The sequence below is a fragment of the Spermophilus citellus genome (genome assembly GCF_964194105.1).
Source record: "Spermophilus citellus genome assembly, chromosome: X".
Taxonomy (NCBI): domain Eukaryota; kingdom Metazoa; phylum Chordata; class Mammalia; order Rodentia; family Sciuridae; genus Spermophilus; species Spermophilus citellus.
In genome coordinates this window covers 131819075-131835153 of record NC_138190.1, presented here as the reverse complement: position 1 = coordinate 131835153, position 16079 = coordinate 131819075, and the positions used below count along the sequence as shown (strand labels likewise).

The 16079-nt window shown below is 38.2% G+C and overlaps 1 protein-coding gene across 5 annotated transcripts in view; it reads left to right on the top strand.

Moving 5' to 3' along the window:
• Positions 1-3394: 3394 nt before the first annotated feature.
• The window catches only part of MAP7D3 (MAP7 domain containing 3), a 33351-nt gene continuing 20666 nt past the window's right edge, over positions 3395-16079 (top strand). For 2 of the 5 annotated variants that reach the window (XM_081276615.1, XM_081276614.1), the window contains exons 1-5: positions 3397-4444; positions 9999-10097; positions 10186-10269; positions 11088-11251; positions 14963-15077. In XM_081276615.1, coding sequence (XP_081132741.1) covers positions 4378-4444; positions 9999-10097; positions 10186-10269; positions 11088-11251; positions 14963-15077 — 529 coding nt within the window. In that variant the 5' untranslated portion in view covers positions 3397-4377. Of the gene's footprint in view, positions 4445-9998; positions 10098-10185; positions 10270-11087; positions 11252-14962; positions 15078-16079 lie in introns of all 5 variants that reach the window. The other 3 variants (XM_081276616.1, XM_081276618.1, XM_081276617.1) reach the window with 3 other exon arrangements.

The following is a 16079-nucleotide window of genomic DNA, read 5'->3' as shown; positions in this document are numbered from 1 at the left end:
GGGCAAGAGTTGAGATGAAAGCAGAAAAAATTACAAAACCAAAGCTCTATCTAAACTGGGTGTAATGGATGAATCTGACAGGTAGCTTAGGACAGGGGAAAAAGAGCTCCCACATAGCTGGGAAGCTTACAACTCAGTACAGTGCTGAGGTGGTGGCAGCTTTAATACAACAAATGTGTTGGACTGGAAAGTTCTCTGAATTTTTATTAGATGTAAATTAAATTTTTATAAATTTTATTTTTTAATAGAAAAATATTTGACAATCCCTAGACTTGTTATGACTGTGATTTCTGAATATTTTTCCTGTTGGTGTAAAGTTTTTTTAAAATTTTTTTTCGTTGTAGATGATCTTTATTTTATTTATTTATATGTGATGCTGAGAATCAAACCTAGTGCCTCACACATGCCTGGCAAGCACTCTACCACTGAGCCACAACCCCAGCCCTGGTGTAAGCTCTAAGGGGGAAAATGAGCCAAGTAGGAGAGAAATAAGTGAACTGGATTCTTGTTCTCTTCTGCCCTCCTTAGGGAACACTTGTCAGATACCAGGAGGAGACTAGAGGAGAGGAGAGGGAGAGGAGGAGCTGCCTATATTCTTTCCCAGTTCTGAATATGTTTTAGCTCCTGAATAGATGCCACTCTCCCCAAGCTGGGAGCCTTACCTTCCATGTTATTCTGAGAAATGTACAGACAGTATGGCAGGGGGTCCTTGTGGAGCTGCTCTAGGCCCAAGGAAATATCTAAAGATACTAAGATATGAATCATTAGCTTAGAGTCAATGAGATGTGTAGGCCAGGTGCAGGACTTCCTTCTCTGTCTTTTGATCTGTGCCAGACACAGAGTAGGTGGGCAGTAAAAGTTTAATTGGATGACTTACCTACAGAATGAAATGATGAATACTAAATTTCATAGTAATCCATCAAAGATGTTAGAGAGAAAGAAGGGTTACCTATACATTAAAATGTGCTTAAAAGCATATCAATTAAGGTAATTTATGGACTTAATTTGGATTTTTAAAAAATTAGTTGTTGATGGACCTTTATTTTATTTATTTAGTTTTATGTGGTGCTGAGGATCAAACCCAGTACCTCACACATACTAGGCAAGTGCTCTACCACTGAGCCACAACCCCAGCCCCTGATTTGGATTTTTATTCAAGCAGCAAATAGTGAAATAATTGGGAAGTGTGAACACTGGCTAGATATTTGATATTTTTGTTAACCCTACAGAGTATTTTTTAACTTTAAATGTTGTCATCATTTTAAAGTAAGAGGTTTTACATTAAAATCCAGATTCCAAGCTTATTTTTTAAAAATAGGGAGCTCTGATCCCAAATAGACCCATCTCCCCACTCAGGAACTGCGTGCTTGTGCTGTGGTGAAGGCGTACTGGTCTTTTGAAAGTAAAACAAGGACTATCTGGTTCCCTAAGCCCCCATCTCAAGTCCAAAATAAGTGCCACTTCTTCCCTTGACATCTCAAACAGGACTAATGTCTCATCCTTCTCAACTCTTAGAACCTATCATAATTAGTTAACCAGCTCCTTGTACTTTTGTTTGTGGACGTCTTATCTCCCCTCCCTCTCTCATACCCAGGCTAAAGTTTTAACAGACTCTGAATACTGAAAAGATTGTGTAGGGTGCTTCCCCATATGTAGTTCCCAATCAATTTTATGTTTCCAAGTAAGCTGAAGACAAACTTTCAAGATTAAGAAATGAAAAAGAAAAACCTATGGAATAGTTGAAAGAATGGCAAAATGAACTCATGTGACTGTCCAGATTTTTAATATTTTTTGGTATTTGCTCTTATCTGGCTTTCTCCCCGAACTCCTCCTCATCAGTGTGTTTCAAATATTATGAGGCTTCACCTCCAAATTCTTTTTAAAAAAATATTGTTTAGTTGTCAATGGACCTTTGTGTTACTTATTTTTATGTGGTGCTGAGAATCAAACCCAGTGCCTCACACATGCTGGGCAAGCACTCTACCACTGAGCCACAACCCCAGCCCCACACCCAAGAAATTTGACCTTTATGCAGTATTATCTATTATACCATTTATATTCAAAATCTTCCAACTATCCCAATGATGAATGTCATTTAGAGTTATTTTTAAATCCAGATTCTATTCAAGGATCATGCGCTGCATTTGGTCTCTTTAGACTCTTCCAAACTAGAACACTTTCTTGATGTTTCAGTCTTTCATGACACTAACATTTTGAAGTATCTAGGACCATTCTTTTGTAGATTAAGTTACAGCCTCACTTTGTCCAAATATTCTATCATTTCTAGATTTGAGTTCCACATTTTTGCAAGAAACCACAATGGTGGTGTTGTTTTCTAGATTTTCTATTTGTGAAGTTTACAATGAATTAAAACCCAATTCATCAAAGTTGAATTTGGGTTTGTGTATGTGTATGTACTTTGCTGGTGCCCTAATCACAGGTGTGTCATAATAATCATCATGGCACCATTATCACTGTATTTACTTAGAAGTAGGGCTTCTAGTGTTGTTGATTATTTCCTCACCAATACTTATTGTTCAGTCTTTAATTTGTGCCAAATCTGTAGGTGTAACATGATATTTTTTGGTGCTTTTTATTTGTATTGACTACTAAAGACTGAGCATTTTTCAGTATGTATTGGCTATTTGTGTTTTCTATTGAGGGGTGTGTTTATGCCTTTTGCCAATTTTTTGGAAGTTGTTTTATCTTACATATATTTAGATCTTTGAATTCTGAATACTAATCATTTATACATTTTCTATGTCTCAACTCTCATGAACCAGTATCACAGAAGGCATAAGCACATGAATACTGTAGTGAAACATTTTGTTCAGATTCCAGTTTTGTCACTTATGTGTGACTCTGGACAAAAGATTTAACATCTCTCTGCTTTATGTAAAAATGAGGTTGATAATGGTACATACGTCATAGGTTAGGAGGGGGACTAAATGAGTTAATACATGTAGTGAAGTAAGAACAGTACATGGATCTGGGTGTGGTGGCACACATTGTAATCCCAGTGGCTCAGGAGGCTGAAACAGGAGGATCCCAAATTCCAAGCCAGCCTTAGCAATTTAACAAGGCCCTGAGCAACTTAGTACGACTCCGTGTCTAAATAAAATATTAAAATGGCTAGGGATGTGCTTAGAGTTTAAGTAACCCTGGATTCAATTCCTGGTACCAAAAAAAAAAAAAAGAAAGAAAGAAAAAGAAAAGAAAGAAAGAAAAAGAACAGTACATGGCACATAATAACAATAAGTGTTTGGTATTTTAGCTTCTTCCATTTTATAGCTTCTATGTTTTTTTATTTGTTCTTATTAGCTATACATCATAGTAGAATATATTTTGACATATTATACATATATGGAGTATAACTTCTTATTCTTCTGGTTATACAGGATGTAGATTTACATTGGTTGTGTAATCATATATATACACACAAGATAGTAACGTGCCATGTCATTTTGATGTCTGATTCATTCTGAGACTCAGTGGGCTTCTTCAAGTGCTGTCCTATAAGTGGTCTCCTGCTCCATTTTGAGGATCTCCTGCAGCCCCAACCATAAACCCTTTCCTTTCAACCATGTGTCATAACACACAGTAATAATACATTAATGCCAGGGGTGAATGCATCTTGTATAAGCAAGTCTCCATGAAATCATGTTCTTCAAGCCAACTTAGTTTGTCCTGTGAATGGGAAAAATATTCTGCAACCTCAAAAGCCTCCCTCCAAATCTGGAGATTCATGCCAATAAGTGGTCTGTTTTACTTTAAAGGTACACACATATCCCAATGATTTTTCACTCAACTTTGAGGCCCAATGGCGTCATCATTTGGTCTGCAACCAGGTAAGATATTCTGTCCTCACAATGGAGCCCCTAGCACCTCACAGCAACGTATCCTCCCATCCTGTCCCTGGGCCTCTTCCCTCAACTCAGGCCTTTGTGGTTCAAAGACTAGTAAACTGGTGATACAAGTGCTCGGTGGAGGCACTCCGTAAATGTACCCTAACTAAATGAATGGATGGGGAAGGATGGAATGTTAATGCGTTGCTAGGTAGAGATGAAAAAAGGAGAACAGGAATGTTGGATGGACAAGTAGGCTACTGATTAGCTAGCACCCAGGATGCGCAGGAGTACAGCCCGAAAATAGGAGAGGGTTTCTTCAGATAAATTAGTCACTGCCCAGTCGGTGAGGCGACCTGATGTGTGAAGAGCCGCGCTGCCTAGATTGAGGGTTCCACGGCGGCGCGGTGGCTGTCTGTGCCCCGCCCCGTCCCACCCCCCGGGGTCCAGGCCGCGGTCCCCTTGGAGGCTACAGCAGCGCCTGCGCATTGCCGTTCCAGAGTCATCAGTGGGTCCCATCTCGCCTCCGAAGATGGCGGACCACACTGTCGCCGGCCCCAGCGGCAGCACATCCTTGCGGGGACTTCGAGAACGTATGGGTGAGCTGGCCGTTGGCTCTCAGGTTAACTCGGGCCATCACGGGAGGTGGGCTTCCCAGGGCTCTAGAGGCCGAAGGAGCGGCGGCTCGAGTTCCACAAAACTTTTCTCCGGAGTCGCCACGCGCGGTCCGGTCCTTCCTTCACCCCCGCGGGAATCCCCTGGGATGGAACTCGGGGCGTCCCGAGCAGGGGGCGGGAGGGGAAACGACTGTCCAGACCTGCCAGTGGTTGAAGTCCCGCTGCCAACGGCCAAACTGTCGCTGCCAACGGCCAAAGTCCCGCGGGCTGGGCGCGAGTGAGCTAACGGGCACTGCCCAGGCGGGTGGGGCCCGCGCAGCTGGAACCCCGGACTCCGCCGTTGGCCCCGAGCCCCGCCGTTGGAGGACGGAGGACACCCGTGCGACCGGCCGAACGGATGCTCAGCTACCGGGGATGTGCGGGAGACCCAGACCCCGCGCACCCGCGCCGCCACTGCGGCTGGGGCAGCGCTTCCAGCCTTGGAAAGTTTGAGTTTTTTTCCCAGCCCGAGGCGTTCACACCCTTCTGGTCAAAGTCCAGGAAGGAAGGAGCTGTGGGTGGGGGGTTTAAAGTTGGGAAGAAACTTGGCTCTCTGTACCTCCTGATTTGCCTTGCTGTAGCACATGACTTCGACAAGATGTCACCTTCCTGGGACATTTTGCAGTTCCTAGGCTGAGCAGTACTTAGGAGTGCTTTCATCTCAACAGATCCCATCGTCAGAAAGTTTTTCCCTCCTAAAAAAAAAAAAAAAAAAAAAAAAAAAAAAAAAAAAAAAAAAAAACGAACAAACAACAAAAACACATTAATCAAACGTGGCAGTGCGTTGTTTGATTCGGGATAGTGCGCTCCTACCTGAGCCAGAGTGTTTCTTGCTCACGGGAGGGTGTTTTAAGCCTGTCCTCAGTAATTACCTCTGCTATGAGCGTGAATAAAACGGTTTTATTGTGTTTTTTTTTTAAATCCTTTTTTCATTTGCAATTAAGAAGTTAATTTAGATTGAGATTGGGAGGCTATATGGTACTAAACAAGACTTTGAATCAACTTTCCAAAGAATATATCAGAAAGAAATACACTTTAATTGTTCCGTAGGGAAAAAAAGACTATACCTTCTGCGTCTAGGTTTGGTTCACTCAGAGTTTGCAGTAACTTGTAGTGCTTATTGACACCTTAGGCCCTCTGATAGTAGATTATCAAGGATTGAAATTAACCAGCATGTATTCCAATATGTTGGAAAGAGCATGCGTTCTAATATGTTGTCTGTATACCCACTAAAAACATTTGTATATTGAGTTTTGGAAAATGTTTTAAAATTATGGAAAGTTGTCTGAATTTACAGCATTTCCTACTTCAAAAATATCATGCAAAAAAGCCTTAACCCTTCTAGAACCCTAGTTTACAGCATAGTTTACATCCTTGCTGCCCCTTTCATATTCACAATCAAAAACATCACATGTTAGACTTCCACAAATCACTAGCTTGACTAGAAATACCCTCATGGTGTCAGCATTTTCCTGAAGGGGTCAATGAGACAATGGAATGTTTTTGCTAGAAGGTCAATTTCATCTCCTACTGGGAGCCTAGCTGCATGAATTAAAATAGAACAAATAACTTATGTAGGTGCACAGCAAACTCTACATATATTTATTTTATACATTTATACATGTATGCATTAATATATACATTATATAAATGTACATGTATATACACTATATAAATGTGTGTATATGTACATTTACTGAGTTACATTTCTCTGTATAGCACTATGCTAAGGTTGTAGTATTATATTGACAAGAGACATGTTTCACACTTTTATACAGAATTGTTTTAAAATAAAGTTTATTTGAATATTTCAGCCAGATGAGCTTAAGAAACTTTGCTCCTGACATGTCACCTTTTCCTTCTTATTTTTTAAATCTGCACATGATTTCTCAGTGTAGAGATTATTATTCCAAGAAACAAATGCAGAAAAAGCCACTGAGACTGAAAGCCACATTATCATAGAATTTGAGAGCTGGAGTAATCTTAAATTTAGTTCAGAAGTCAGTATCCCAGCTAGAAAATTCTGGGCAGGTTCTACAACTGGACCATATACTGTAATGGGGAATTTGCTGTTTTTCCACATAGCCATTCTATTCTAGACACCTCTAAATGGTAGAAAATTGTCCCTAATTTTTATTGTGTTTAAGATATTGGTTTGGCTTTGTGTGTGTGTGTGTGTGGGGGGGTGTCTTCTGAAAGTACTTATCCTTAGGACTTTGGCTGTTGCTGTTTTAGGCAAAATTCTGCGATCTACCTTTGTGTGTGTGTGGTTCCCTGATTGCAAATTTGTGTTCCTATTAGTTTTTTCTTAATACTTTAATATTTCAAAATTAGTTGCTTTTTAATGTACAGTTAATTCCTGGCTTTATCACTTACTGTTTTTCTGGGAAAGTTATATTTAGCTTCAGTTTATTCATTGGTGAATATAAAAATGTGTACTTCATAGGATTGCTAAATGAAGTAATACAAATGAACTTTGTAGATTGCAAAGTGATATGTATTATTTGGTTTGGCAGTTCTATAAATATTAAGACTCATAATTCAGTTATTTATTTTTTTAGTTATAGATGGACACACTATCTTTATTTTGTTTATTTATTTTTATGTGGTGCTGAGGATCGAACCCAGCACATCACATGTGCGAGGCAAGCACTTTGCCACTGAGCCACAACCCCAGCCCTATTTAAATTTTTTTACCTCATTCAATTTTAGTAATATTCTTCAATTTCCAGGCAAAAGGTGGCTTGGTCCCTTACTTTGAGTTTAGAGTTGGGATAACAAGTATAGAAATAATATAGTGTTGTATACTTACTGTACCTTGCCATTACTTTTTCTTTTTCCCTTCAGGGCTGGGAATGGACCCCAGGGCCTCATATGCTAGGCAAGTGCTCTGAGCTATCATCCATTGCCCTTGCTGTTACATATATATATATATATATATATATATATATATATATATGTCTATATGTCTATATGTCTATATATGTGTATATTTATATATATACATATATATGTATATATATTTATATATATACATATACATACATACACACACATGTATGCATTAATACATCAAATGAATGTTAAACAAATTTTCTCATTCAGTGAAGTTGAATGAAGTGAATCTGGAAGGAATTGAATCTGGACATAATCTCTCATTACCTGGACATTTAAAATAATTTTTAAAGCCTGTCTTTTTTGTGAACATATTTCTTACCAGTAGGAATTTGTATACAATGATCTAAAAATCGGGTTTAATATTATTACTACATTAACCTTTATATGATTTAGTTCATTAATCCCACCGCAAGTACTTCTAAGGTTATGTGGTATAAGATTTTTATGGGCTGAGGTTGTGTGGCTCAGTGGCAGAGAGCTTGCCTAGCATGTGTGAGGCATTGGTTTCCATCCTCACACCACATTAAAAAAATAAATAAAATAGTTATTATGTCCATTTACAACTAAAAATTTTTAAAAAGATCTTTAGAACCTGGTAAAATTGTACCTTTTGAATGAAATTGTCTTATGGTCAGCTAAATTGTAAAATTCAGAGTCCAATTCTTAGGACTTCTAAATAGGAGAATTGAATGTGCAAAAACAATACTGTGTTCACAAAAATGTGAGTGGGGAAGTATGTGGGAGGGTTCAATTTATAGACTATTTGTAAAAATTACTGTCTCCACATAATTGCCAGTAGTTGAATTATCAAGAAAGAGGAGAAGAGTCTCATCTTCAAATTTAGCCAGGTCCTAGATTATCTGAGCTGTTAGGTCCATGGGTCAAAAAATATCCCTTTTCTCTCTTGAAATAGTGATCCCTATGGCAGCATTTGTGATATCACTTTCAAGGTTACCCTGTAAAACAACTCCCATGTAGCTTAAGTGCAAGGAAAGCACCTCTTTTCCCTTATTTTTAATATTTTTAAAACTTTATTTTATATTGTGCTGAGGATTGAACCTAGTGCCTCACATGTGCCAGGCAAGTGTTCTGCCATTGAGCCACAACCTCAGCCCCCTTTTCCCTTATTTGTTTTGATTGCCCATCTTTGTTATATTTTTCCTATACCTAACAATCAGACTTGTGTGCAGTTTCAAAGGTGCATATTTTCTGTGCTTTTATACAGGAGTAAAACAGTTTTCAGTGTTATTCTCCATACCCTTCCTAAAGAAGTCCAGGATTGTGGAGTATTTTAGATACAACCATCATGGAATCAAAGGGTTCAGAGATCCCCTATAATAACTCTCATGTGTGTCATTTTATAGTCTTTCTTACTTTCTCTCAAGTTGCAGTCTCCTAATCTTGCACATAGTCCTTACTGAAGTTTATTCTCTCTTTTCTGCCTGTTGATATATGTCAGCAACTTTGCACAATTTGTATTGCTTTGCTTGACCGTTTTACTACCTAGAATGATATGTCATTGGAAATTCCTTCTACACATTGCTGCTGCCTCCACCTTCCTTGTAAATTAGAATAGACTTTGGGAGGCCTGGAGGTGTAGAGTGCTAAGAATACTGGAAAGCCTGGATTAAATCCCCAGCACACACCAAAAAGAAGAAAACAAGAAAGAGAATAGAGCTTTTTACAATTGCAGATGCTTGTGCCCCACCTGGGGCTGGATTAGGCATTGCTGAAGTTTTTAAATTGACTCAGGTGATTCTAGTATGCAGCCACGATAGAAAGCCTCTATTCTAGATGACTTACAAATGTACTTCTATTGGGCCCAAGCACTGAGGATTTCACTGTTCATACTCTGCTTCCAGATTCAGATCCATAAATTTATATGTGTGTGTGTGTGTGTGTGTGTGTGTGTGTGTGTGTGTGTGTTGTATTTGGACACAATAACCTGTATTTTATTTTTATGTGGTGCTGAGGATCTAACCTAGCATCTCACATGTGCTAGGCGAGCACTGTACCCTCAGATCCATAAATTTTTTTTAAAAAATATTTATTTATTTTGGTTTTTGGCGGACACAACATCTTTGTTTGTATGTGGTGCTGAGGATCGAACCCGGGCCGCACGCATGCCAGGCAAGCGCGCTACTGCTTGAGCCACATCCCCAGCCCATCCATAAATTTTTAACCTCTTAGTTTCTAAATTCCCAAATTATGGTGAAATATGTTTTTTCCCAGTTCTTGGCCAGCTCAGTTTTTTTCTACTACTTGGTGTAATGTCCTTCTCACACATTTTGAAGAGCTATCAATCATTGGTCCCCCATTGATCCATAAACTTGTGCTGCCACATACAATACAGTTGTCTTTATGTCCACAAATACTTTGGCACATCCATAATAAACACTTTTAACTCTTTAATCAGGTATTGTTTAACAGTATAAGTATTCAGTACATCTTTATTGTTGACCCAGATTAAGCAGTCACAATTTTACCTTGAAGAGTGACCCAGTTCTTTATCATCACATAAAATTGATTGTAGTGATCCCTCTATTTCCTGTTTGTGTTTTGATATCTAATCCCTTTCCTTTATCTCCTAATATTTTAGTTGCTGCCGCTCAAGCAGTTGCAAAAGAAAGACGAGATCAAAGTGGAGTTAGCTCTTTTTCAAGTCAGTCTCCAACTATAAGATCAGCATTTAAGCCAGGTATAATTTCTTTAATGCTTCAAGAACAGCAAAGTGTTGTATCTTTAAGATTTGATAGAATATTAATGTCTGTATTCTTTTTTTAAAGTAATAGATGGGTCTGTTCTAAAAAATGACTTAAAACAAAAATTAGCAAAGGAGCGAAGAGAAGAAAGAAAAAGACAACAAGAAGGTATATTTCAGACTTTTATTTATATTAAAATGAATAAATTTTATGTAAAGTTCATATTGGTTTTACTTGCTTTTTCTCTGTGTTTATATGATAGATAATAACTTTTGTTATATAAAAGATTATTATATTGGATTAAATCCAGTTACCAAATCAGATAAAAAATCTTTGACTAAATTATTCAATTTTTCAAGATGTAGTTTCTGTTGTCTGTAATTTTCTGAAAAGTAAGGTATGAACATTTCTTCAACATCTGTAAAAACAAGCAGAATGGGATTTTAGTAAAAATGATTTTAAGCCAGGTGTGGTGGCACATGCCTATAATCTCAGCATCTTGGGAGGTCGAGGCAGGAGGATTTCTAGTTCAAAGCCAGCCTCAGCAATTTAGCGAGGCCCTGAGCAGCTAGTCCCTGTAATCCAGGGTTTACAGGTGTGGGCCACCATGCCCAGCTAATTTGTTTTATTTTTGCTTTTGTTTTAAGTGTTGGGGATGGAACCTAGGGCCTTGTGCATGCTAGGCAAGAGCTATATCTGCTGAGCTATATCCTCAACCCCCTTAATTTGAAATTACCATTTGGACAGGATGACGGTCATCTGGCTCAGACACTCCAAATCACCAGAGTTAAATGAGCACCCAGTGAAAAATGGTTCTTCAGTGTCCACCTTTATCCACTTATTCCATAAATCTTTAGTTTCTAGCAAGGTTATGTTGTTTTGAGAAAGACAATGAGTAATATTAGCTGTTTTCTTTGTGTGTAATGTAGAAAACAAATTTTTTTTCTTGGCTCTTACACCTTGAAATTGTGTTTGGACTATTTCAGCCAGTAAAGAAATACAACTACTTGAAAAAGAAAGAAAGGCCAAGCTCCAATATGAAAAACATCTGGAAGAAAAGCAACGAAAACTAAGAGAACAAAAAGAAAAAGATGAGCGGCGAAGAATATCTGCAGAAGAAAAAAGAAAACAAAAATTCGAGGAAGAAAGGGTATCTAATTTTATAGCCTATTCATCAGATGATACCATATGTTGCCTGAATCTGAAATATGTTTATTCTTAGCCCTTGTCTGCTTTACTCCCTGTGGAAAAGGACTCCGTCCCAGCTCTTTCCTCTCTTCTTCCCTTTTCCTTCCCTCAGCAGTAGAGGCTCTTGCCCTGTCCTGATAAGGTCCTAGGAGCTCAGACCCTAACCTCAGAAAGGAGTAGCCTTGCAGATGTAGGAACAAAGGTCCCATTTGCCTTTGGGATATGGCTCATAGGATACCTGTGATTTGGGTTGTGCTGTGAGCAGTTCTATCTATTATCGAAAACCATTCACTATTGTCCCATTGCCTAGAGACTGAGGACAGACCCCAGTGCTTCAGCTCCCTGACCTGCCCCCATCTGACTAGATGGTTTCTTTAGACTCCTCTAATTTGTGACTCCCCAGTCAAATCTAAGCACTTTCTCTCCCCTTCCATGTACGCTGGCTCTCTTGTGTGTATGCCTACTCTCTCCCTCCCTGTCCCTGTCCCTTCTGTGCTTCACGGTCCCTTTTCTGACTTGGCCCCTATGGACCTGTGGTTCATGGTCAGCATTCTTCATTTTTTCTCTTGTCTGTGGCACTACCACTCTTCCTTTCTGGGCTCTTTTTGGTGTGTGACATGTTAGTGTGAGCCGGTGGCTTCCTTATGCCCCCTTTCTTCCTCATGTGTGCCTCTGCAATCAGTTTGTTTTTTTGTTATTTATACTGTGCATCTGGCTACCTGTCATTCTCTATGATTTTCCTTTTTTTTAATCATAAATTTTTGTCTCATAGGTCATTTCACTGCTTGACTCCTTCTGAATCTGGCATTTTCTCTGTGACACAGTCTGTTTGTTCCACTGACTATTCAGTGTCTCTAAATATGTTTTAGACTCTCTGACCCTGACTTTTTCTTCCTGAGACCACTCACTTTTCTTTTTATTTTCTTTGTCTTAGAGTCTCCATGCTTTTCCCCATCTTCTAGCTCTCTGCCTGTCATTCTCTCAGTGTGTATGCATCTTTAATCTCCCTTCCTTATTTTCGGTTGCTCTGATTTTTGTATTTCTTTTTTTCTGCTTGTCTCTTTGGTTCCATTTCTCCCTGTGAAACTTCTTTTGTCTTTCTCTGTGGTACATACTTGTCCTCCTTTCTGGTGGATGCAGGTGCTCTCACATGTGCTTCATGCACAGCCCTGCACCCCATCTGGAGATCTTCAGTATTTTCTTGTGCCTTTTGTTCCCCATCCATGGTCTGTTACCTTTTCCTCTCTGCCTTACTGAACATTTTTTTTTTCAGTAGTGGGGATTGAACCCAGGTGTGCTCTACCACTGAGCTCTATTTCCAGCCCACACTTCTTTTTTAATTTTGAGATAAGGTCTCACTAAGTTGCCCTGGCTGGCCTCAAACTTACAATCCTCCTGCCTGAGCCTTCAGAGTAGCTCAGATTATAGATATGTACCACCATACCCAATCTGAGCCTTTTTCTTTTTTCTTTTCTTTTTTATTTTTTGGTACCAGGTATTGAATCCCGGGGTGCTTAACCACTGAGCCACATCCCCAGCCCAACCTGAACTTTTTTCTTTGGATGTTTGTGATCTGCAGGTTTCATGTTCCAGTATTTAGTATAATATCTTTCATAATTTCTTGTCACTTTCCATTGTCTTCTGTGAAACATGTCCTCATGAAAGCCAGAGAAAATAGTAGGAACTACGGAAAGACAGTTCAAGAACCAAAGAATGCAAAATAGAAAACTGTGTGCAGATTGAAGGAGGGTCCTTGGAGAAGAGACAGTCCCAGGGACTGAGAGAGAAGGAGAGAGAGATAGAGAAAGGACCATCTAAGTAAAAAAAAAAAAAGCTGAAAGACAGAACACAGAGAAGAGAATATAACAAAATGACACTGCAGACAAAAGGGGAGCCAAAGGCTAGGTGTGGTAGTGCATGCCTGTAATCCTAGTGGCACAGGAGGCTGAGGTAGGAGGATCACGAGTTCAAAGCCAGCCTCAGCAAAAGTAAGGCCCTAAGCAACTCACTGAGACCCTGTCTCTAAATAAAATATAAAATAAGCCTGGGGATGTGCCTCAGTGATCAAGTGCCCCTGAGTTCAATCCCTGGTACCATAAAAGAAAAAGAAACAAAACAAAAAGAACAAAAGAAAGAAAGGGAGCCAGAGACATAGCCAAAGGGGCAGGAAGGAAGAGAGAACCACAGAGAGCTAGTGTGAGGGAGTCCCAGACAGAGTAGGGGACATGGGGCACTTTAAGTAGGCTTGGCTATAGGAAATGAGAATATAATTTTGAAGAGTAGAGAAGGAGAGGTGAGTATAGAGAGGAAATATATGACACAAAATGGAAACTACATGTAAGCTATGGGCAGCCACAGATTTGAGAAGGAACCTGAAAGACAGCACAGAAGGTCAGTACATTTAAAAACAGTGGGATGCAATTCTTATGGATCAGAAATATTTTCATAAGGCAAGGTTCTTCTCTAGTTTTAGTCTATTATAGTTCCAGGGTTTCTAAGCAATTTAGAATAACTTGACTTTCTGTTAGAAAATGTGATTTTCAAATATTGCCATTACATAAATTCTCTTTCATTTTCCTGGCATGTTTATCTTTGCCCTCAGAAATGGTGGGGACATTATAAGGATGATGTTGCTATGAAACGGTTGTTTAGGAAGAATAGAAAACCTCTGGCCCTGAGGTTGTTTTGCTTACTCAAGTATAGTACATGGTATTTTATACACAGAAATGAGAAATATCTGAGTAAAGATCTCGTTTCTGGAGTGCAGCTCCTCTGCCACAGCATGGCAATTGTGAGCGGTGATTTGACTAGTTTAATGCACAGTTTGAGGTCAAGACAAAGACATCACTTTTTCTTTTTTAGAACACTATTAGTTGACACCAGAATTAAGCTGCTATAGGTGTGGGTATAATACATGACTGTGGCATAGATTTACTGATATGCATGCTGTTATTTTCTTGTTTCATTTCACAAAAATTTAAGGAAATTTAAAAAATACATACCACACCAGATATTAAAATTAATGGTTGAGAAAGTAATGATTGAGGGAATCAAGCTGAGGGGAGAATTTAGGTAGACAAAGGTATTAAGGTAGGTAAGATATGATTAGCACTCAGTCTTTGCAATTGCTAAAAATAGACCACAAACCAGGCATGTAGCACATGCCTGTAATCCCTCCAGCTCAGGAGGCTGAGACAGGAGGATCTTTTGAGTTCAAAACCAGCCTCAGCTATTTAGCAAGGTCCCGAGCAACTTGGCAAGACCCTGTCTCAAAACTAAAAATAAAAAAGGGCTGGGGATATGGCTCAGTGGTTAAGCACCCTTTGGTTCAATCCCCAGTACTGAGAGAGAGAGAGAGAGAGAGAGAGAGAGAGAGAGAGAGAGAGAAATAAACCACAAGTTTGACTCTAAATTTCCTAAGGATATAAGCAAAGAGGAAAGCATGGTCAGTTCATTGATGCAGGGTTCATAAAACAAAATAGAAACTATTCAGAAGAAGCACTGGTATTGATTGGTACCTGAAACATGTCTCCAATTATTTTAAACTTTTATCTAATAAAAACTTAACTTCTGATAATGAAATTTGGTGATGAGGTTTGCTTTGTAAACCACAAATCAAAATTTTACTAATATAGTGAATGTAGAAAAATGTGTTGGCATTTATTTTAAATAGGAAAAATACAAAGCTGTTCTTTCTCGCACTTTGGAACGGACTAACCGTGTTGATCAACGGCAAAAGAGATGGTCATGGGAAGGCTCCGCCATGGCAAATTCTGAAAACAAACCTGGTAATGAACACAACTATCAGATTTTAAGTTCACTAATGTTCATATTTAAATGTTGGCTATTACTATAAGGTTGCATTTATAGCAAGATTGCAATCTCTATCCTAAACAAAAATGCTATACACAGTAAATTTATATTTAAATTTGTGTCATATGCCAGTGTAGAAGAAACAAGTAAGATTTTATAATATATTTTAATTCAGTATATCCCAAATCTTAATTAAATTTATAACCAGCATAAAATTATAACTACACACTACTTGTTTTAAAAAATAAACTATTTTCTTTACTATTTACTCACCATAAGTTTTTTTATATGTAGGTGTAATTTTATGCAGTTTCATAAAATAAAATATTAAGTTTATATAGTTTGGAAGGAATGACAATAAATATTATATTCCTAATTAATGTAAATCTGTCCTCCATAGAACTACATCTATGAAAACTCATTTTTTTCAGCTAATATTATCTTGTAAAAATATGATTACAGTAAATATCATATCTTTCCTCAGTTGATAAATGATCTATATTTACTGAAAATCTTCAGCAGGGCTTATCTGCTTTAATTAAATAGATGCCTATGTCATTTACAGGTCTTAAATTCTATTGCTAAGAGTAAGTAGTTATGTCATGAATTCTGCTGATTTTCAACTTAAGGAAATCAATTATTTTTATGTATTTACACAGTGCCACTTGTTTAGATTGTAGAATATTTTAGATTTATTTCAGAAAAGCACCACATTATTTTACAGTAGAATGAGATGGCCATTGCTATTTTGTATTTTCATCAATATAAATCCTTGTTTCATGATTTTTGTGTTAATCATATTAGATGGAATTTTGGGGGCTCAAATTTGAAATGTTTGAAACATATTTTGCCAAAAGACATTGGCATTAAGTGGCATAATAATTTATTTTACTTTTAAATTAATTCACATTCTAGTCAATTTCTAGAATGTAAATTAATTTAATTTACTTTTAAATTAATTCACATTCTAGAAATTT